Genomic DNA, 22,811 nt, shown 5'->3' with positions numbered 1-22,811 from the left:
CTCTCGCCAGCTTTACCCAAGTCTTTGTCTCAAACCATCTGCTGACTGTGATTATTTTGCTTGTAAGAAACAAAAAAAAAAAAGTGACAAGGAGTTGGGCAAGAGAGCATTGACCGGCAGCAACCCCGGGAAGTTCGTGCTAGAGCTGAAGACTAGAAAGTAGTGGGGGGTTTTTTCCCTTCGCTTCATAATCTTCTGCCAGATTGGTGTCTGGCAAATCGGGTCTGATTAAGACAGCAATAATTTGGAATGACATAAAAGGAGAGAGGAGAGTCCATTTTTCTTAGCCTTTCCATTCCTTCTTTTGGGATTGGGATTCTCATTCCAAGCCTCCTGGCACTCTGAGCATCCATGTATTTGTAAACCCTTTGAGCAGATTAAAATTTTTGAAAGCCAGCTAGCCTCCTTGAAGATCTGACATGCTTTCCCCACATCTGTGACCCAACGCACACTGCGAAGGCACCTTCTCCAGCGTGGTGCTCTTCAAAAAATGCTGGGACGGCAATTCTTAAAATTCCTACTCAGCATAATTACGGATTTTCCATAGCGAAAAGAGCAAAGCGAAACAGAAGCATAATAAAACCATTCAAAGAGGGTCTTTTTTACAATATTTGTGCTAGTGGTTTTTCAAGGGCCGGCTTAATGCTTTTGAGTTATAAAGATCTTCAGACATTCAAGGAAAGGAAAACATATGTTCTTTCTTAATTAGCGGTAATTCTGAAAGTGTTTTGATTGTTTTCCTGGCAGATGACATTTCCCAAAAGGTAGCTGGTTAAGTTGCTACCAAGCAGCCTAAGTGGCTTAAAAAAATGGGAAAGAGGTTTATAAAACCCATAAATTACACTCTGATTCTTTTGAACTTTATACATATTTTGCCCTAATTAACTTTCTAAAAACATTTCAAAAAGTAAGGGCCCTCCAGCTGAACTGGCAGCTTAAACAAAGCCACAGTTCAGAGCTAGAGATTAGACTGCCTTCCTTAGCCAGAGATACAGTTAGAAGGAGACACAATAGACTGATTCAGGCCAGACTGATTTACTTTAGAGAGGGGGAGAAAGCTTGTTCCACAGAGTTTTCTGAATCCATCCCAAAAGTTAAGTGGCCGAAGCCAATCCTTAATGCAAGTCAGGACTATGCCTATTTTTTTTTCTCCCTGCTGTTTTTAGCATTACAGGTAATCCTTGACTTACAATCGCAATTGGAATTAGAATATCCATCACTAACTGATGCGGCTAGCACAATCACATCACTTAGCGAAGGCAATCACTGCAGTCTGGGTTGCCATGATTAACTGAGTCCCACAGTTGTTAGGTGTGAGGCAACTTTCTGCCAGCTTCCCACAACCAAAGTCAGTGAGATACTGGCAGGACATTGTATGTCCCAGGCTAGGAGGCAGGTAAGTGTGTACTGCCAGGTGGGGCAGGGAGCGAGAGGGTGCACAGAGGTGCAGGCGAGGCTGCACGAGAGATGTGGAAGACAGGTAGGATGCACGAAAGGTGCTGCTCAGGTCAGGGATGTGGGGTGCCGTGTGGATTGAGTGCATGGGGATGTGTGAATGGTAGCATGATCTCAAGACTGACTAGGCAAATATGTAATTGGGAGAAATTCAATGACTTGCCAACTTCTCCATTGACTTTCTGGGAAAGCCAGCAGGAAGGTTGCAAAGAGTGGTGAACATGTGATTCTGGGCTGTTTCTCAACTAGTCATAGTGGGAACAGATTACCAAATGCCCAGATCATGATCACGTGACCACAGGGGCATTGGGGCCATTCCAAGGACCAGGCATAATCCCCATTCGTTCGGTAGTGTCGTAACTTCAATTGCTGAACCAATGGTCATAAATCAGGGACTACCTGTACAGAATATTTGATATCTCCTTGTGTTGAACTGGCTGCACTACATGAGAACTCTTGGCGGTACACAAAATGGATAGATGGAAACAAAAATGCCTCTTTCCTCTCCGTATACATTACGGAAGCATTTTCCACTCGTCACCCAGACCACTGAGCCGATCTAATATTGATTTTCTACCCGGTTTTTTCCCCCCTTTCCTTCCTTGCCACAGAACGATAGACACTCTGGGGTTGCTCAAGATGAGTGTATCGCTATTAACCCACTGACCTATATTAGCATAGATATCATTTTTAAATGACTTTTGATGTCATTTAAAAATCCGTTGTTTTATTTTGTAATGGATTTTACTTCCTCATTGCCTGACAGGTGTCAAAGTTCAGGATTTTCTGGTTGTCAACGAGACGTTCTCTGACTTCCTCCACCACAATGCTTCCCTCTCACAGCCTGATGTGGATGAAATCCTGAATGCTGAGGTCAATCTCCACCAGGTGAGAAATATCCGTCCTTAAACCATATGTTCCATTATTATTATTATTATTATTATTATTATTATTATTATTATTATTATTATTATTATTAATTCGGTTTATATACTGCCCTATTCCCGAAGGACTCAGGGCAGTTTACAGGGCAGAATTTAAAAACAATACAATATAAAGTTAAAATAAAATTAAATTAAGTATAGCCCCCAAAAGTCAAAATCACAATTTAAAGTCATTAAAACCCCTCAGTCCAGGCCAGATAGCTCAAAGAGCCAGGTTTTTAGGTCCCGGCGAAGATCGGGGGCAGTCCGGAGTTCAGCCCAGCCAATTATAGGGAATTAAATAATCTCTGGAGGATACAAGAGTTGGGTAGGCGGGAATGATATCATTTTAGTATTGCGAACTGTGATTAGAAAGCAGGAAAGCTGATTTCCCAATGGCGTAACATCTGGACAACATTTTTAGATCATTACATCTGGCTACCGGATAAGTGTGGAAGACTTGTGCAATTTCACCAAACTGCCAGAAGTAGTTGCTATCAACAATGGCAGCCGTGACTTAATTTGCTCTATGTCGAAGGAACAGCTTGCTTCTCTAGAAAGAGTGTTCCAGGATAATATGGACTTCATCAAGCCACTTATGGTACGTACGATGCTCTCAACATTGTTGGGGATACAATCTCTTTTTTTAAAAACTGTAAGGAAAGGTGCATCTAATTTTCACATACTACATTTCCTCATTACTTCTTGTCTCATAGATTTGGTTGCTTGAGTGCCTTTGTTTTGTGATTCTGTTTATCCGCAGTCTAACCTGGCCCAGTGCAACTTTTTTGTTTACCTACCTGGTGGTCTGTTTTTCTTTCTCCTCTCGGGTTTCTCCCTCCAGCTTTTTCCTCTGCTTCTTCCTTGTCTGAATCACATTTTCTCCACGTTCCAAGCCCTTTTCTGCAAACGTCTTGGCCCTACTTTGCCATGCAGTTTTCTCGGGCTCCTGACTGATCACAGTGATGGGTCACCTGCTTTTCTCTATCCTTTTCTAAGCTTCCTTATCTGTTTGCTTGCCTTTTTTCTTTGCGACTCAGATAGTTTAGTCAATGGCATCCAGAAGCCTAGATGGACTTTATATTGCCCTTGACTATGATGATTTGTGTGTGTGTGGGTGGGTGAGTGGGTGTTCAGCGGTTAGGGCACCAGGCTAGAAACCGGGATTCTGTGAGTTCTAGAGCTACCTTAGGCACAAGGCCAGCTGGGTGAGTTTGGGCTAGTCCCTCTCTCTCAGCTCTAGGAAGAAGGAAATGGCAAACCACTATCAAAATATTGCCAAGAAACTCAGAAACGTGTCCTGGCGGGTGGCAGAAATCAACATTGACTTGAAGGCATACCCCCAAAAAAGGCAATCTTTGAATCTTCCTATTGGGGTTTAGCGCTGAAGAATGCTGTGTCTCGTTCAAGACTTCATGATTGAACAAGCTTGGCTCAGGAGGGTATGTGGGTCCAACCACTGTTCTCCAACTTCATCTGTCTGTTACAGCCAGACTGTTCGGCCAGTCATAAAGCCTTCATGAATATCACTGTCCCAAGGTTCTGCTTCCAATACAATATAAAGTTGAGGCTCATTCCAGAGCATCCTTTTTTTTCTGTCGTGAAAGCTCGTACTGTTCCTCCACCATCAAAGCTTCATCAGTTATTAACAATCAGTGTCATCATTCTAGAAATACATAATCCAGCAGCTTCAAAAATGAGAAATGGGTTAATGTAGCGGTCCCCAACCTCTGCGACTTGGTGGCCTGGCTGGGGGGAGGGGAGGGGGAACAGTGGCGCTTGAACACACATGCGCATGGAACTGTGGGCACACGTGCACACGCCCACCTCTCACGCAGTCCAGTTCTGAATAGGCCACAGCCCAGTAGTGGGCTACGCCTGGGAGTTGGGGACCCCTGGCTTAATGTGCAGTTATCTCGATTAACATCCTAGTTATTTAGATCCATAGACAAAAAAGACTCTCAATTTAATTTGGAGTTTTGTCTTTTGTTTTGTTCTGTTGGAGTAAGAGAATTAAAAAAGTTATGGCCTCTATCTCTAATCCATCTGTCCCTGGTGTGATGCCCTTCAGATATGTTAGATAACTGTTCCCAGCACAACTGCTAGGCCCTTGGTTGGAGAAAGCTGGTTTGCTCTATAAGGGAAGGGAGGAAGAGAGGTTTAAACCAGGGAGAACAATTTTACAGAGTCAGTTTTATGGTCTTCTGTCAGCATTTGAGGCTGCTTTCCATTAATAATGTTTAATGAAACACAATATGAATAAGGCATAGTAGAAAATTCTTCTCAGTAATAGTTTGCGTCCTTTCCTAATCTTGCATTGTCAACCTGCTACGCAGACCAACTTCTTATTAGTATGCTTACTCACTTCCTCCTTTTCAGGCAGTGCCAGGTCCCAAAATGTCTTCAGATAATTAAAATTCATCATGTATTATTGGTGCATAACAGCCACAGATTGGCACAAAAATCCACAGCTGACTTTTTGATGGAGTTTCCCTCACTTAAATATCTATGGCTTAGTGGTTTGACTCAGAAAAACACTGGAGTGGTATTTCAGCTCCAACCTTAGTCATTCTATATTCCATTTGCTGCTGCCGCCCTTTTGTCTATTACTCTGTCTCTCATCAAATTGTGGTTTCATCTTCTGTTGGAAAACAGATGCCAGTTGTCACTTAGGAGGACCAGTTGCTGATTTCTGATGTAAAGATCTTCAGAAAATAATGTACGCTATTGTTCATTTGTCCCCTCACACTTATACATGGCTCATTTTAGTGCAGAAGTCAGGTTACAGGGGATATAAAGTCTGCCACCTCTAAATAATTACCTTATTATTATATCTGCTGTAGATGTTAGCAACTATCAAGTATAAATCATAGCCGATTAGAAAGGTTTCTGGATAACTTGATGAAGACAATTATCCTTTCTTGAAGCAAATAGATTGAAAACTTTATTATGCCTGGCAACAGGGACGCAGTGGCTCAGTGGGTTAGGACGCTGAGCTTGTCGATCAGAAGGTCGGCAGTTTGGCGGGTCGAATCCCGAGTGCCGCGTAACAGAGCGAGCGCCTATTACTCGTCCCAGCTTCTGCCAACCTAGCAGTTCGAAAGCATGTAAAAATGCAAGTAGAAAAATAGGGACCACTACGGTGGGAAGGTAACAGCGTTCCGTGCACCTTTGGCGTCTAGTCATGCCGGCCACATGACCATGGAGACGTCCTCGGACAAATGCTGGCTCTTCGGCTTTGAAACGGAGATGAGCACCGGCCCCTAGAGTTGGAAACGACTAGCACGCATGTGCGGGGGAACCTTTACCTTTATGCCTGGCAACAGGAAAGATAGGACCACCCTCAGGATCGGCATAAGATCAAGTTATCCTATGGGTTAGTGTGAGATAACTCTCCATAGCAATAGCCATGCCAACTGAGATGTGCAGAGATATAAATACGAGGATGATCAGAACCATACAAGGAAGAAGAAACAGGCCAATAGGATCCTAGTGGTATCTTTTTTGAGAGATAGGTGGTGGTTCAGATTTGGATTTGTTTTTCCCAAACTGGGCCTGTTGATTCAATACATCCATATTGGTTTTTCTTTAAAGGTAATGGTCAAACTGACCCCTACTTCTTCTACGTTGCAGTAACTTTCACTTAACTGTGAACTTCCATTTGTTCTTCCAGAAAGGGATCACCTTCAATTCAACCCTGGAGGATGTTAAGGCAACTTTGGAGGCACTGACGCACAGCCTGGGGAACCTTCTTAAAGAGGTAGGGTGTGTTTTCCACCTCTTTGTCTCAGGCCACTTATTTAAGTCATGAAGTGAATCAAAATAAGCCAACGGGTTGTGATATTGGGCATGTTGGTGTATTCACCCATCAAGAGCCATGTGGATGAGCTGTTGGGCCCCCATTTGCCATTCTCCTAACTAGTTTCTGGCATGCTAAGACCAAGACGTTGGAACATTTTTCATTTAATTTTAGCAAGACTTCAGTTTCTTGATGCACCTAAACTGGAGTTAATACAACCAGTTGTATTAATCACTTTATTCATTTAACATATCTTTTCCCTTTGGCTGAAGTGGTTGGATCCTAGTGGGTAATCTTGAATATGAGGCATGTATTATTTTTGTGTAGGGGAAAACAAACTGTGGAATCTGTGAGTGGAAACCATGTGAAATGTGGGTTGATAGGCATAATCCACACTATCTCAGTTTGTAAGCCTAGAGCCTGCCCTCTTTTTTTTTTAATCAACTGACATTATGTAGAACCTTTTTTCCCCCCTCTGAGCAAATAAACTCTCAGTTTGGGCTAATCTGTGTAAAGCATTAGGATTTTTGAATGTTAAAAATGCTTTTGTCTACTTTCGAAACTTTGCTGCTTTAAGCAAAAAATGAAAAGAAAAAAAGTCCACATAAGTTACTGTATTTCCTTTTTTTCCTTCCGCCTCCACAGCTTTGGAATGTTAAATCTCTGAACTATAATAACCTCTAGCTAAGCTAAGCTGAACTGTCTGAGGTCACTTGAGGTTTTTTTTTTTTTTGAGCACATTTGCTTCAGTGGAGGACTGACATACCCTGTGTATGTGCGTGTAGATGTGTAGGTCTGTCCCATCATCACAATTTCCATATTAGTTATTTCTCATTGGAGGAAACGGTTCTCGGATCCTAGAACCCGCATCAACTCTTCATAGTTGGGAAACAGAAGTTACAGTAACAGAAGAATCTGGATGAAATCAGGACAAAGTACAGTCAACAGAATAGCCTTAAAAGTTTGCCTGGCCTGGGGCCTTCTGATTATTGTGTAACTCTCTCCTATTGCATCATCAGACCATGGGTATCATTTCCTGTATTTTATTTTCTTCTTGTCTTTTTCTTCTTCTTTTATTTTAGTCATACAACCTTCTCTTTGCTGATGTGGATGTAAAATAGGTCTGGCTGAGGGATGTGATTTCTCCTCAGCAGTTGTTCCAAGTTGCAGACAACTACCCCCCCCCCCCACACACACATTTCTATTTAAGTTCAAAACAAAGGCTGCTTTGGGGTGGCATTGTGCTGTGGGAGTGCAGATGACCACCAGCCTTGGATGTATGGCTTGTTTTTCATAGCCTGACTTCCTGTATGTCTGTGACAAATACTTAGAGGAATGAATTTTATACTCTTCGTCTTTTATTTCCTTACAAGCAAGGGAGACATTGCATTGGTTAGGCTGCCTTTTTCTGTGAAGGTGGGAAGGAGATGCATCGCTGGTGGGAATATTCTGGCCTATTTAAATACATGCCAATTTTAAACCCAGCCATTTCCAGTTGTTGAGAAATGATTTTAAGTAGTAATGTCAACCAGTTTCTGTGGAAGAGGCTATGCTGTTTACAAGTAGGGATTGAGGCCAGGTGTTTAAACCACAGACAATCAGACTTTGAAGGGGGAAAAAAAACTTGTTCTAAATTCTTATTTCTGGCACTATGGATTTTTTTCGGTATTAAAACCAATGATGTACTGTAAATGATTCTCAGTTATAACTCCCAGCACTGGCAACAAACATGGCTAGTGGTAAAGAATTCCAAGAGTTGTACTGCAATATGAGGGATACTTCAAATCCTTGCAGATAGTCCTCGACTTATGACTGTGATGGAGATTGTTAAGCAAGGCATTCATGAGATTACTGTAATGTATTGGGCTTGTTTTGTTAAACACCACGTGGTATTGCTGGGAGGCTGTTTGAGCAGGGAAGCTAGCTAATGGCTCCCAGCTCCTCAGACAACCCGTCTCCAGTGCTGCTATTGGTTGCCCCTAGGATGGCAATAGGTTGCTTCAAACCTATTGGCTGCTGCCTAGGGGCCAGGGTATAAATTGCTGCATCTGCAGCCCTGTTCTCTAGTTCAGATCCTGCAAGCAATAAACCATGATCTTTGCTGAACTCACTCGCCTCGTCTTCATTCCTGCGCAACGAACCCAGTAGACAACAATTACCTTGCTTAACAACCACAATCCCTGTTCTAGGCCCTTGTGGTTGTTAAGCAGAGTACAGGGTGCTCTAGTGCAAACCCAGGCCTGCACTGCAGCACCTCCCCAGTTCACACATGTCCTATCCTTGGCCTTCCCCTGCTGGATTTCATACTCTCCTCCCCACTCATACCATCATGGCTGGGTCCATGTACCATTTCCATATCTCTCCTTCAGGAGCAGCCAATCTGCCACATGGGTTTCCTATTCAGAGATCACCTTTGGGAATCAATTGCGGCTATTCCTAAAATGGGGCCCACTTCCAGGATGGTGCCATTTGGCCTCTGTACAGTATAGGGAGGCCGAGGGGCAGATTGGCTGGCTCTCTTCCAAAATCTTGGAGATTGCCTTCAGGAAGGAGAGCCTGCTGATCTGCCTATTGATCTCTCTATATAGTGCATAAATTGCATGGCTTCACCTCAGAAGCAGGCACCATTTTGGAGCGACCACAATGAATTGCAGCCACTCCCCAAAGGGTAATCAATTCCGAGATGGTGCCATGTGGCCTCCATGTGAGTTATTGCTAAGAATTCCAGGAGCTGAGATTCATACATCTCAACATTGCCAAGGTTGGGAAATACCAACTTAGCATGTGGCATTTCAGTATTTTTGCCCGTTAACCAGTCCTACCAGCATTCCTCCATTTTCCTGGAAGACAAAGAGCTGGAGGTTCTCGGGCATCCATGCCAACGGTTGCACCAGCTGCCTCATGGTAATTTCCTAATCAAAATGGAGTCTGTTGTTCCCTTTTTTCTGCACTATGTGGCTTTTGTGGTTACTGTTGTGAATTGTTCCTTGATAATTTGCACCCTGGACTGTTCTTCATATAGTTCTTGAAAGTAAATATAAGTAAATATGTGTTTACTGCTCCAAAGTGCAATTGGCAAAAGGATTGGCTGTAATTAGTGTTTGGGCATGGACCGTGTAATATTTCTGATTCAATTCTGAAAAGATGCTGCAGCTGATTTCATGAGTTACTGATACATGCTACCTTTGTACTCCTGTGTGGTGTAAAGCTACCATATACAGTATACAGGCAGATAACCCAATAATTTTGAGTGCCAAAATATAGCCTCCCAAAGTTGGATTTGGCTTATGTACAGATGGGCTTATCCACAAGTATATTTGGTAATACCTTCTTAAAGTACTCCTATATACTTGCATATATGTGTATCCATGGCTAAGTTGAACCTCAAATTTTTAACCAAAATACCATAAAAAATGAGAGTTGGCTTATCCATGGATGGTACATTTTACATGGCATTTATTTTAGGGTCAGTTTATGTATCACAACACTGATTGCCTTAATTGGATCAGAATTTATGCATGATCATGATTATTACATTTTATTGACTTGAACGGTTGTATCAGGTGTCTATGCTTTAAATAAATTTCTGTTTCTTTCAAGGAGATATCAAAACTAAGTTCAATTAGTGTACAGTGAATCCAAGATAACGGTGCAAAGAGTAAGAGAGACAAAGCATTCATTGTAAACCAACAAAAATGTTTAAGGAGGAAAAATTGGGCACACAGAGAATGGAATATTGCAACCACAATAAACATGATACAAACATGTGGCTTTTAAAAATAGTTAATCAATTGAAATCTGGATTTGTTGGAAACTTTTTAATGAGTAGATAGCAATTAGCACTGCTTTTTGAAGCAATATTATGCTTCTCAGCTGAGATTGCAAAAGCTAGCTAACTGAGGCTGATCTCAAGAAATATTGAGCAGTATTTCTTAACCTGGGCAGTATTTCAACAGGAAAACTCTGGGCTATGAACTGGAAAAATGGCAGTGGCAAGATTTTTCATAGTTCCAATTCTGCAAGAAAATAGGATGGGTTTTCATTTTTTTTAAAAAAAAAATATCATTGATAGATTATACCCTCCTTTCTTTTTGTCTTACGATTTGCAGTTGGTGAGCATGAGAAGTTGGAGTGACATGAGGCAAGAGGTGATGTTCCTGACCAGCATGAATTCCACAAGTTCTTCTGCTGAAATCTACCAAGCAGTATCTCGAATTGTTTGTGGCCACCCTGAGGGAGGGGGATTGCAGATCAAGTCCTTCAACTGGTACGAAGACCACAATTACAAAGCACTCTTTGGAAGCAACAGCTCTGAAGACGATGCAGTGGATTTCTATGACAACTATACTAGTAAGTAACCTGAATCCAAGAACGCCTGCAGATGTTTTCTGCGTGGCAAATCATTGAGAAGGACCACCTCTTGCCATCTCAAACATTCAGAAGCTAGAGAGGAAAGAAAGGGTGGAAAATTTTGTACTAACCCAGATGTGCTCTCCAAGCTGGGAAAGTTCTGGGCATGGGATTTTATCACCCACAATTATTTTCTGGTGTGTTTTTTTAAAGCACCTTTCTGCAATAACTTAATGAAGAACCTGGAATCCAGCCCACTTTCCAGGATCATCTGGAGGGCCCTGAAGCCTTTGCTTGTTGGAAAAGTCCTGTACAGCCCTGATACACCAGCAACAAGGACAATTATGTCAGAGGTAAGAATCCTTAACCCGGTTTCTTGTCCACCCAGCAAAGGGACATGTTGGTATTTCCGCTGCTTGAATGTTCTCAACTGAAATCCAAGAGGAATGGAAAAGTCAGAGACAGGTCAGGGCTAGAAAAAGGGAATCAGATTTTGTTCTCTAGCATCTCCAGTTTGGAGTCTCAGGCTGTAACTTTGGATTGAATGTTGAGATTTATCTTGAAATGGTGTGTTTATGTATTCATTAAGGGCAGATTTGAAAACGGTACACGTAGTCCTTGACTTACGACCACAATTGAACCCAAAATTTCTGTTGCTAAGGGGGACATTTCTTAAGTGAGTTTTGCCCCATTTTACAGCCTTTCTTTCCACAGTTGTTAAGTGAATCACTGCAGTTGATAAGTTAGTCACACGGTTGTTAAGTGAATCGGGCTTCCCCATTGATTTTTGCTTGTCAAGGGGTCGCAAAAGGGAATCACATGACCTTGGGACACAGCAACGGTCGTAAGTATGAACCAGTTGCCAAGCATCTGAATTTTGATCACGTGACCACGGGGATGCCGCAGTGGTCGTAAGTGTGAAAAATGGTCGTAAGTCACTTTTTTCAGTGCCGTTGTAACTTTGAATAGTCACTAGATGAACTGTTGTAAGTTGAGGACTACCTGTATCAGAAAGACTAAAATTACACCAGCTTTATTAATTGTGGCAGAAGCAATAGTTTCTTTTAAAGACTTTTTTTCTTTGCTGCTGAAGGTATTAATGGAAACAAGATTCTTCTTTGGAACACCTGTTAATAGCCACCTTCTTTTGTTCCCTCAGGATTTAGCGTCAATGTGATGAGTATTGTTGGGAAAAAGCACAGCTCCCAGCCAACAGCCTGGAGAGAAACTGTGACAATGAGTGATTATTGTAGCATAAGTTAGAAAATAGGAATACTTCAATTCATTACTGTAAATTATTATAGTTTTACAGTATAATGATCTCTCCAGTCTTCCTATATTTGGAGAAGATTTTTTTGCTTAGTCCTAATTAGAATATTGGAGAGTTGCCAGTCACAGCAGGCCAAACTGAGCTTGATTTAGCAATACTCCAACAGGGTGTCTTTATGGAACATCTTTGCTCCAGAAGTGCATGTAACTCCTACCTTACTCTAGTTCAGTAAGAAAATTTAAATCTGTTTTAGTTCAGTGTATTTTGACCTCAACTTATTGACTGAGGATACACCTATCTTGGTCTTTGACTTTGGTTCTGTTTTCTGCATTAATTTAGATCTTTTTTTATATTTTCCCCCCTTTTGTGGTAAATGATATCCAGAATCCCTCTGATAAGTACTATAAAATAAATAAATAAAAGGATTGCCCAGCACTGCATGTGCTTCTGCATCCCAGACCAGTTGTAACTTCCAGGTAGTCTTCAAGGGCAACCCCTTTATAGAGTTCATAGGTTAAATGAGATCTTTCGATATATGCATGATGTTTTGGCCACTTTATTTTTGTTTGTTGGGAGATTGGACACACGGGACTGGTCTGCACTGTCCCTTTCAAAGACTTGATGGTAAAAGGCCAGACTGAATTCTATACCTGGGTAGCTCAGTGGGTTAGGACGCTGAGCTTGTCGATCAGAAGGTCGGCAGTTTGGCAGATCGAATCCCGAGTGCCGCGTAGCAGAGTGAGCGCCTGTTACTTGTCCCAGCTTCTGCCAACCTAGCAGTTCAAAAGCACGTAAAAATGCAAGTAGAAAAATAGGGACCACTACAGTGGGAAGGTAACAGCGTTCCGTGCGCCTTTGGCGTCTAGTCATGCCGGCCACATGACCACGGAGACGTCCTCGGACAAGCACTGGCTCTTCGGCTTTGAAACGGAGATGAGCACCGGCCCCTAGAGTCGGAAACGACTAGCACGCATGTGCGGGGGAACCTTTACCTTTTACCTTTATACTGTCCTAGATGATTCTACTCATATATTTAATGCTGATTAACTTCTGTAAGCTTCTAGCTCACTTGCTAAATTACATAGCCTAAGAAGCTATCTTTAGCTTGATGCTCAGAAATCTATTATTTCTACTACTTGGAGTGATGGAGCTCTTGTCCAGAACATCCTCGGCTCTTTTATGACTCCTGGACTTCAACTCCCAGAATTCCTGAGTCAGCATAGCTCATAAAAGAGCCAAGGTTGCCTACCCCTGTACTAGGACATTAATTTGAAGCATCTCCTTTTCTCCTTTTTCTTCCTCTCACTAAAACATCAGTTCTTAGGGCAACAAAACATCTGGAAGCCAATACTTTACATTAAGTGAATTTAAAACCCTTTTTTGCTGTTGTTCCAGGTCAACAAGACATTCCAAGAGTTAGGTGTCTTCCATGAACTTGGAGGCATGTGGGAAGAGATTAAACCAAAAATTAAAACTTTCATGGAAGAAAGCCAGGAGATGGATCTGATCCGGGTCAGTATGCCATAACTTCACAACTCCTTTGTCTCTCTGATAACACCAGGGCAAATTTACAAGAGGTTTGTTTATTTTAGTATTGTGATCGACCCATTTGGCCTTGAGTGTTTCTGCCCAGGTCTGAGTATAGTAGCTGGTTCTTTCTGCTAAATTCCTTTGTCTGGAGCTCTCTTGCCTGTGCAATGTGATAATATCCTGGGACAGAGAAGAAAGGTGCAATGCTATACACAGTGCCTCTCCCTGCTGTGTTTCCATGTGTTGAATGGGGTGATTTGTAGGGCATTAGACAGATTCTGACTGGTCCATAAATCAGGCAATTCTGCAGGCTATTCTGCATGAAGAACATCTGCCAAGGATGTGGCTGAGAAGTGTGCAAAATGAGGGGTATTCAAGCTTCCCTTTATGTTGTGCTGAGTGCATATATTTCACTAGAGAACATGTATGCAGATATTACTTTGCAAGCTGTAAGGCAGGCAACTGGCCTTTTTTTTTTGTACTCCCCAACTTCCCAACTGGAGCAGGACACTTAATTAGCTACAGGGGATCATAACAGTAAATAATTTTAAGCTTCATTCTTTGGATATTAGTGAAAGGCTTTCATTCCATTTCATTTGCATGAGTGTTTCTGTTTAGTATTGGAGACTCAGTGTTTTTTTTTAATGGCCAGACTGCCAGACATCGATTTGGGGGTCTTGGGTTCATATTTCTTCTGTGTGTGAAGCTTTCTGGGAAAAGAGAAAAAGAAATAACTCTTTGGTTTTCTAAAAGGGATATGTTTCACTGATTAAACTACCTTTCCAAGGACTTAAGAGTTTATCTAAAACAGATGGACAATGTCATGGTTTTATTGAATTGTGGTGCTGCTGGCTGAAGACGTTTCAATGCAGAGTCCTAACAGACCCGGAAAGTGCCAAGTTGTCGTGCTTTTCCTGGCCAATGCTAGAACTAGAAACCTTGCAGGCATTGATTCAAGGACATAGTGTAAGATACAAGCCCTATTTATAGTAAAGGGAAGGGTCAGTTCTTGTGTTCTTTCTCCCGCCTGTGTGATGTAATGGGGTAAGAGCTTCACACATACTGGGAGGAAAGAGCAGTGACCATCTGTGCACTGATTTTTAAGTAAACAGTCTCTGGTCCTGAATCTAACCCTAACACTGGTCTGAAGGTAGACAAGCTTGAAGAAAAAGGCATTCACATAGACCAGGGGTGTCAAACTCAATTTCATTGAGGGCCACATCAGCATTGCGGTTACCCTCAGGGGGCCGGTTGGGTATGGCCTGGGTGGACGTGGCCTACTGGGTGGGCGTGGCTAGAGTGCATATGGCCTACTGGGTGGGCGTGGCTAGAGTGCGTATGGCCTACTGGGTGGGCATGGCCAGCTCTACACTGTTCGCATCAAGGGTGCCTATGGGTGCCTGGGCAGGAGTGGGACAGATCTGAGGGTCTCTGGCAGAAGGAGGGTCTCTGGGCCAGGGCCAAGGCAGTGGGGGCCGTTCTCTCACTGTTTCCAGGATGGTTTCGCGGGCCACATGAAACCACTTCGCGGGCCGCATCTGGCCCCCGGGCCTTGTGTTTGACATGTCTGACATAGACTGTAAAAAAAAATGGTAGAGGAATCCAGGCATGTGAGAAGAACAATGTGGTATTGCCAAAACATGGGCAATATTTTCCAGGAAAACCTCTCTCTGGCTGCCTCTTTCCAAGTAATTGGCAGTGACACGAATGTCAGTTGGGGGATTGCGATAGATGTTTTAGGTTGCGGCATCCTCTTCACACCACACGATGTGGCTTTAGAGCTTACTAGGAAGACAAATTGTACTGTAAAGGGATGATTTGGACAAGATGCAGGCCTGGTTTTCTCTTCTCTTCTCTGGATATTGTCTGTTGTTTGTATCTTCCTTCCACTCTCCAGCTCTGCTCAGCTTGACAGAGGAGACAAATGGGCATCAGCGCCATGTTGTGGCTCCTCACACATTTAATTGAGGGAGGGAGATGAAATCTCGTCTCTCAGGACTCAGCTGTGCAGCCTGTAGTAAAACATCATGCTTTAATCCAAGGTTCCTGATTAATTTTTAAGGGTTGCGTGATCATTAAACACGTGAATCATTTAACAAATGAAAACACAGAAAACACCGCTGTAATATACAAGAATTCAGATCAGGCCCAGAACAAAACCTAGAACAGAGAAAAATCACAGAATTTCTGCAATTTGATAACATAAAAAAGGAAAGCATTCCTAAATCCCACCCCCCCATCCCCACCCCCCCAAAAAGCTGTCATAACATAGCTTGGAAAAATAATTAAATATATTTGCTACTCATCTCACTGTGGCAGCAACTCTAGGCAGCTGATTTTTGCTGATTTATAATTTATATACTCCCATCTTTGAATGAGACTTTGTATGCATTATGTAGACAGATGGCAGATCTATAAAGAGGGTTTTAATAACACAGAACCTGCTTAGAACCAACTTGGAACAAATGTCTATGGAGATGCTCGGTCATCCAGGTCACGGTTGTCCCAAAGGTGCTTTTTCAAGAGGCCACTGGACTTCTTTTTTGTTTTACTTTGAAGACGTTTCGCGTCTTATCCAGGAAGCTTCTTCAGCAGTCAGAGCAGAAGAAGCTTCTTGGATGAGAAGCGAAAGGTCTTCAAAGAAAAACGAAGCCCAGCGGCCTCTTGAAAAAGCATCTTTGGGATGGCTTGGAATATTTTTCTTTATTTCTTGTTCACTCTCTTCTTGTTGTTGTTGTTAGCTGCGAAGTCGTGTCCGACCCATCGTGACTCTATGGACAATGTTCCTCCAGGCCTTCCTGTCCTCTACCATCTTCTGGAGTCCATTTAAGCTCAAGCCTACTGCTTCAGTGACTCCATCCAGCCACCTCATTCTCTGTTGTCTCCTGTTGTGATTCAGGGTCAGCCTGTGGGTTCGGCAGTTGGGTAGGACGACTCAGAGGAGGAGGAGGGGGTGTTGAAGACCTTGCTGAGGGGGTTGAAGATCTTGCTGATGAGAGCCCTCAGCCAGGCCCCTCCCACTTGGTCACCACGGAGACCCAGCTGTGTGAGCCTGACAGCATGGATGAAGATGACCCACAGCTGGCCCTGTTCAAGGACGCCCGACACAGGAGGCAGTCAATTAGGAGTAAACAGAGGAAGGCAATGCGGCTTCTCGGAAGGAGGCAGAGAGAAGCCACGCCCTGAACTCTATATAAGGGGAATGTGTGGGGAGGGCTGGTTTGCTGAAGGCAACCACTTGGATAGTTCATGTTTCTTAAAGCTCCTGTTTCTTGGTTTGTCTTCTTCCGTTTGTTTTTGTGGTAATAAATTTGGCAGGCGTAATTCCAGCCTCTTGCCTTCTTGTAAAAGGGGTTGTCCCTGCCTTTTCTGCAGGGCCGGTAGCAGGCTGGTACAGAACATCCCCTTCTTCTCTTGCCCTCAATCTTTCCCAGCATTAGGCTCTTCTCTAGTGAGTCCTTCCTTCTCATTAGGTGGCCAAAGTATTTGAGTTTTAGCTTCAGGATCTGGCCTTCTAAAGAACAGTCAGGGTTGATCTCCTCTAGGACTGACCGGTTTGATTGCCTTGCAGTCCAAGGGACTCGCAGGAGTCTTCTCCAGCACCATAGCTCAAAGGCCTCAATTCTTTGGCGCTTGGCCTTTCTTATGGTCCCTATTCTTCTTACCTTCAGTGCAAAATCTGTACTGGCTTTATTCTGTTGAAAACATAGGCTCTTGGCATCAGATGTCAGCTGTTACCACACTTGCAGTTTGCAGTCTCATAGTATTCCTGCAGCCATGTGACTTTGATGTTAGTTTCTAGTTTCAAGACTGGGACATAACTGTCAGTCTTTTGTTGTCACCTCATGTTCTAGTTGTTCCTGCTGAAATTATCAGGGCAACGTATGTAAAATCTGTTCTGCTATTTTGTATCTTCAGAGCAATCAAGTCAATGTGACCCTGCTTTAGAGTGTTGTCAGCTGGGACAGATGTAACCAGTGGCAAAATCGCACAGCTTTCCTATTGTTTGCTGGCTGACATTCTTTTCTAGCACTTGTTCTCAGAGCTAGGATTTTTTTTTTTGCTCCCTACCTTAAAAAATATAATAAACAGAATATTTAAGTATATGCAGTCCTATAACCTTCCCAGTTCACTTTTTTTGTTGTTGCTTGCAGTCTCCGCTAGATGCCACTATCTGTCTGTCTGTGAAAAAAGGATAATTTTACAAAGCAATGAAGGGTAAAGTTGAGGAACCCAGAAGGGAGAAATAAAAAGATGCAACTGCTAAAAAAGGCTTTTTGGTCAACATCAGTCAACATCATTCTGCGAATGCTATGTAATCAATTTGCCTTCTAATCCAACGTCCAGGTGTCTGGGGCTATATGAAACACCATATGCCCTAAAAAATACTGGAAAAGGAAAAAGGAACAGAAAGTGGAGTTGGATTTGCCCAAAGCCAAAACAGTGCAAAAATACGGGTTGTCCTCAACTTACTACTGGTTGCTGAGCAACCATTTAAAGTTACAAGAGATACCCCTCCACCCCCCCACCCCCCATTGGCTACTTGTGACCTGGATTCAAAGTTCTGATAGACAACACCCAGCCACCAGCCTGCATTTACAGCCATCTGCAGCATCCCAGAGTCATGTGATCACAATTTATGACATTTTTGGTTTATTTATATGTTTCTGGCAAGAGGTCTGTTGCAGTCAATTTCACGTTGACAACCATGGCGTTTGCTTAATAACCTCCGCAAAAAGATTGTAAAATCGGGTGTAGTCACTTGCTGGCACATTTAACAACCCACATGACCTATGACTGTAATTTGGGGCTCAATTATGGTTGTGAGGACTATCTGGATCACGATGCAAAAGTGGCGGAGTAGGTAGAGTGGCCATGCAAAGGAGGTTACAGTTCGGGGCGGGGAAGGGAGGCGAGCCCATCTTAGGCTGCAGTCCCTTGAGGATAGTACAGTTTGATATCAAGCCACTTTGGGCTTTATTCTGCCAGCAGGGAATCACAATTTGATGGTGGTGTGGGTTTTTTTTTTTTGCTGGCAGAAATAATTTGTGGCGCCTTAAACCAGTCCTGGAGAAAGGGGTTGCAGTTTTGTACCCCAGTACCTGCAGGACATGTGTCTAAGACGTAAAGATGAAAGTCTAAGACGTAAAGATGAAAGTATTGCTCCATGAATATTCTTAGTAGTTTTACTCCATACACAAGGATTGAAATGGCCAGTGGGTAGTCCCGGGCTTTTAGAGCCATTTTGGTCACATGCAAATGGAAACAATTTCTTCCTTTTCCATCCTGTTGTTCTGGCTTCAGAAATGGTTGTTTACTTTGTTCAATGCTACTTGGTTTTCTGGAGATCTTATCCAAGGTTGCCACCTGGTGGAACCAGCGCGCAAAGCATGCCCTGTTCCTTCACTGATGAGGGTGCAATAAAAGAGACTGACTGATTTTTATCTCATCCCATAAGCGTGTACGGTTCCTGTGATTCGTAAGGGACCCTTTGACTCCAGATCTCCTGCATAAATGTTTTACTTAACTAAGATTCTTCATGAGACAGTCAACATGGCAGGGTGAGGAGGGGTGGAAAGGAAACAAAGTTGGCAGCTGACCTAACGAATGGTTTTCAAATAATCCAAGTTCTTAGGAAAAGATCAGAAGAGAATTAAATTACAAGCGGTTTTACTATGTTTTCAGCCGTAAAAAGAAATGAGAATTCCTGTTGGGCTTCTGCATGCCAACAGCCTTTCTCTATCTGGCCAACACGTTGGGGTGTGATTCCCCATCATTCCCTGCCTGCATACCTGGAACCACATTGCCCAAAGACCTTTAATAGGCTGGGGATGGTTGCTGTGAACATCTGTTTCAAATTATTGATAAACATTGATAGAAATAGAAATGTTATTGCTTTTCTCCTTATATAGCAAACTGCTGTATCATACCTTACAGAAGTTTGGATTCCCTATTCTGTAACGATAACCTCAACTTTCAAGTGGAATGAATTAATGACAATAGCTCTTCTTTTTCCCTCTTGTCAGAGCGAGTTTAATTAAACCTTTTTTTGCTCTTTTGGTTACTCTAGGTTTTGCTGAAGAATGAGCTCCTTTGGAACCAATACTTGGTCAGTTCAAGATGGACCATGGAAGAGGTTGCCCAGTTCCTGGCAAAACACCCTGAGGATGTTCGTCCAGTGAATGGCTCTACTTATACCTGGAGGAATGCAGTCAACGAAACTGATCAAGCCATTATGACTATTTCCCGTTTTATGGAAGTGAGTCTCCTATTCTTGATGGACGATTAAGGAAGCGTTTTACTTTCTGTGTTTGTTAAGACGATTGATTCCAAAGTAAATGGTGATTTGTATAAGAGGAAAGAAGTGAAGACATATAGGATGAGTTTTTGAATTAGGGATTATAGTGATAGATGAGGGGTTTTTTAATTTTCTTTCTTTCTTTCTTTCTTTCTTTCTTTCTTTCTTTCTTTCTTTCTTTCTTTCTCTTTCCTTTCTTTCTCTCTATCTTTTCTTTTCTTTTCTTTTTTCTTTTCTTCTTAGCCTGGAAGTTATCTGTGGTCCTTAATTATCTATGAGGGGTCCTTGATGCTCTCTGATAATGTTATCTAGTTTGGGTAGTGAAATGTCTTTAAGGAAACAAGCAAGCTCCGAGAGCACCAAGGACCTCTCATTTCAACCCTGAGCTACAAATATTCTCCTTTATTGTTACTTATCAGTCTCTCACAGAGAGATTAAGGTTCCTGACTGGAGAATAGATACCCATGAGTGCTCTGCCACATGAATTGTTCAAGGGACCTAAACCAGATCCCTGGAGTTTTTTTGTTTTTGTTTAGGAAAAGTGATATACATAAAAGTCACTAACCTATTGTCGCCATTTTTGAAATAGGTCAGGCAACCTGGTTTTGCATTCCCGCTTTGATTATCCCTGATCGTTGATAATTTGGTCTTAGTTTTATAGAAACTGCAGTCTGAAATGTCTGGAAAGTTTCCTACTCTTCGAATTAAGCTGTGAGAAGTCAAGCAGGACTTTTGACTAAAGTGACATAAGAACAGACTCTGTTCTAAAAGCATGCTTTTAATTAAGGCTCTCTAAGCACCTCAAACTATGACACACCGCAAAATAAACACAAATTCACGCAGAATCAAACTTACAAAACAATTTCCTAGGCAAAAATTCGACAACATTTTGGTTTTCCAAATTTCCCCTCCAAAATAAACTTCAGCTTCTAACTCAATTTCATCTGTCATTTCAGTGCGTCAATTTGAACAAGTTGGAAGCTGTGCCTGACGAAGGGTGGCTTGTCACCAAATCCATGGAACTGCTGGACCAGAGACGATTCTGGGCTGGCATAATTTTCCCTGAAATCGCTCCTCAGAGTGTGAATTTGCCCCATCATGTCAAATATAAGATTCGGATGGATATTGATAGCGTGGAAAGGACCAACAAAATCAAGGACAAGTGAGCATCCTTTGGAGCAGAGCTTTGTTAAGATCCTGACTAATAGCCTCAGACTTGAGGACTTTAATTTACGGTCAGTACAGCAGTAAATCGTTCTTGCCCGTTCTTGCAGGTTCTGGGATCCAGGTCCTCGAGCGGATCCTTTTGATGACATGCGCTACATCTGGGGAGGCTTCACCTACTTGCAGGATGTAATAGAGCAAGCAATCATACGGACTTTGACAGGCTCTGAGAAGAAAACTGGTGTCTATGTTCAGCAGATGCCTTATCCATGTTATGTGGATGACACGTAAGACATACTAGATGAATATCCTGTTGATATTTCTGGTTCCACCTGTTGTGATTCAGTGTCAGCCTGTGCTCCCAGCAGCTGAGTCCGATGAATCTGAGGAGTAGGAGGAGGGGTTTGGAGAGCCTTTGGTGTCAGAGGGAGGCTCTGATGCACTGCAGGACTCTCAGCCTGGTCCCTACAGTCATGTTCCTCATGAGGCTCAGCTGTGTGAGTACGAGGTGTCAGACTCAGAAGAGTCACAGCTGAATCTGTTCTGAGACGCTAGAAGCAGAAGGCAATCCAGCAGAGCAGAGCAGAGAAAATCAATGAGGCAGCTCAGGGAGAGGAGGAGAAGGCAGTGAGAAGCCACACCTTGGGACTGATAATAAAAGGGGAAGGTGTGGGCGGGGCTGAAGGCAACCATTTGGAGACATTCTAAGAGAATCCTGGTCTGTTCTTGGTACTTCTGCTTAACTCTTTTTTGTTGACTCTTGTTTGATATTTTGATTCATTTATTGAAGGAAATGTTCTGTTGCTTTTTTGTTTGAACTGTAAATAAATTTGGGTTGGGTTTTTCCAGCCTATAGACTGTAAAAAGGAAAAAGGGGTTGTCCCTGATGCACAAACAAGGCCGGTCATAGGCTGGAACAGAACACCACCTTAATGCAGAACAAGCCATATTGTGACAGATTTAAAAATCACACCTTCTCTTAGCTGGAGGAGATAGTAGAATTTCTGCTTTAAAAAAAGTCCATACTACAGACCTCTGGGAGGAAGGTGCTGCAAGAAGCCGCCTTCAACCATCTCAAAGGGAACAGGTATCTTCAAGATGGTGACAAGAGTGCTTCCTAGGATAGTTTTAATTCCCTGGGGCCTAAGAGTCTTTAGAAACAAATAGCAACTGCCTCTGAAAATATCCTCCTAAACCTTTGTTTGCCTGCTGCTCCCTTTCTAGATTCTTGCGTATCTTGAGCCGGTCAATGCCTCTTTTCATGACTTTGGCTTGGGTCTACTCAGTAGCGGTGATCATCAAGGGGATTGTATATGAGAAGGAAGCTCGGCTGAAAGAGACAATGAAGATCATGGGTCTCAACAATGGCATCCTCTGGCTTAGCTGGTTCATTAGTAGCTTCATCCCCATTCTCATGAGCGCAGGGCTTCTGACATTCATCCTTAAGGTGAGATTGGCTTCACTCCCCCCCCCACTCCTTTCTTGATGGGTTAATGCTGTGGTTTGTTCCCCAAACTTGCACCCTCAGAATACAGTAGACAACCAGCGAATTTAATTCTCAGTTTGCACAGGACAATTATGGTTAAAGGTTAGGGGAATAGCCCAACCTATCTAGAAGGTGCTGGCCTGGAATATGAATCTATTTCCTCTATAGTACCAATGTCTCTTAACCTTGGGAATTTGAAGAAGCATGGACTTCAGCTCCCAGAATTCTCCAGTCGTTGATAGTAAGGATTGGCCTTGGCTAAAACATTAGCTGAATTCACATATTTCACACATCACGGCAAGTCAGAACCAAACAGATCATATTATGGCTCAGTGTAGTGTGGGATCCCAGCCGTTGTCCAAGCATGCTTCACGGAAGTTTGATGCCATGAAAATATTTCTTTGAATTATTGGAAAATGGCAATAAAAAAGGTAGCCAGTGACAGATCGGTGTAAACGTCTAGCTTGTCTGTAGAAAAATATGGATGGTGCCAGGTCACTACTCTTTTTTTCACCGCTTACCTGGGGAGGGGGGAA

The 22,811-nt window shown here is 42.7% G+C and overlaps 1 protein-coding gene across 2 annotated transcripts in view; it reads left to right on the top strand.

Moving 5' to 3' along the window:
• Positions 1-22,811, top strand: part of ABCA1 (ATP binding cassette subfamily A member 1) — a 119,344-nt gene that overhangs the window by 54,794 nt on the left and 41,739 nt on the right. For both annotated transcript variants that reach the window (XM_083357183.1, XM_083357184.1), the window contains exons 6-15: positions 2,222-2,343; positions 2,803-2,979; positions 6,052-6,138; positions 10,287-10,527; positions 10,741-10,880; positions 13,193-13,309; positions 19,398-19,586; positions 20,582-20,787; positions 20,900-21,076; positions 22,014-22,236. In XM_083357183.1, the coding sequence (XP_083213309.1) occupies positions 2,222-2,343; positions 2,803-2,979; positions 6,052-6,138; positions 10,287-10,527; positions 10,741-10,880; positions 13,193-13,309; positions 19,398-19,586; positions 20,582-20,787; positions 20,900-21,076; positions 22,014-22,236 (1,679 nt within the window). The remainder of the gene's footprint in view (positions 1-2,221; positions 2,344-2,802; positions 2,980-6,051; positions 6,139-10,286; positions 10,528-10,740; positions 10,881-13,192; positions 13,310-19,397; positions 19,587-20,581; positions 20,788-20,899; positions 21,077-22,013; positions 22,237-22,811) is intronic.

This window comes from Vipera ursinii (assembly GCF_947247035.1).
Source record: "Vipera ursinii genome assembly, chromosome: 2".
Taxonomy (NCBI): Eukaryota; Metazoa; Chordata; class Lepidosauria; order Squamata; family Viperidae; genus Vipera; species Vipera ursinii.
This window is presented reverse-complemented; position numbering and strand designations above follow the sequence as displayed.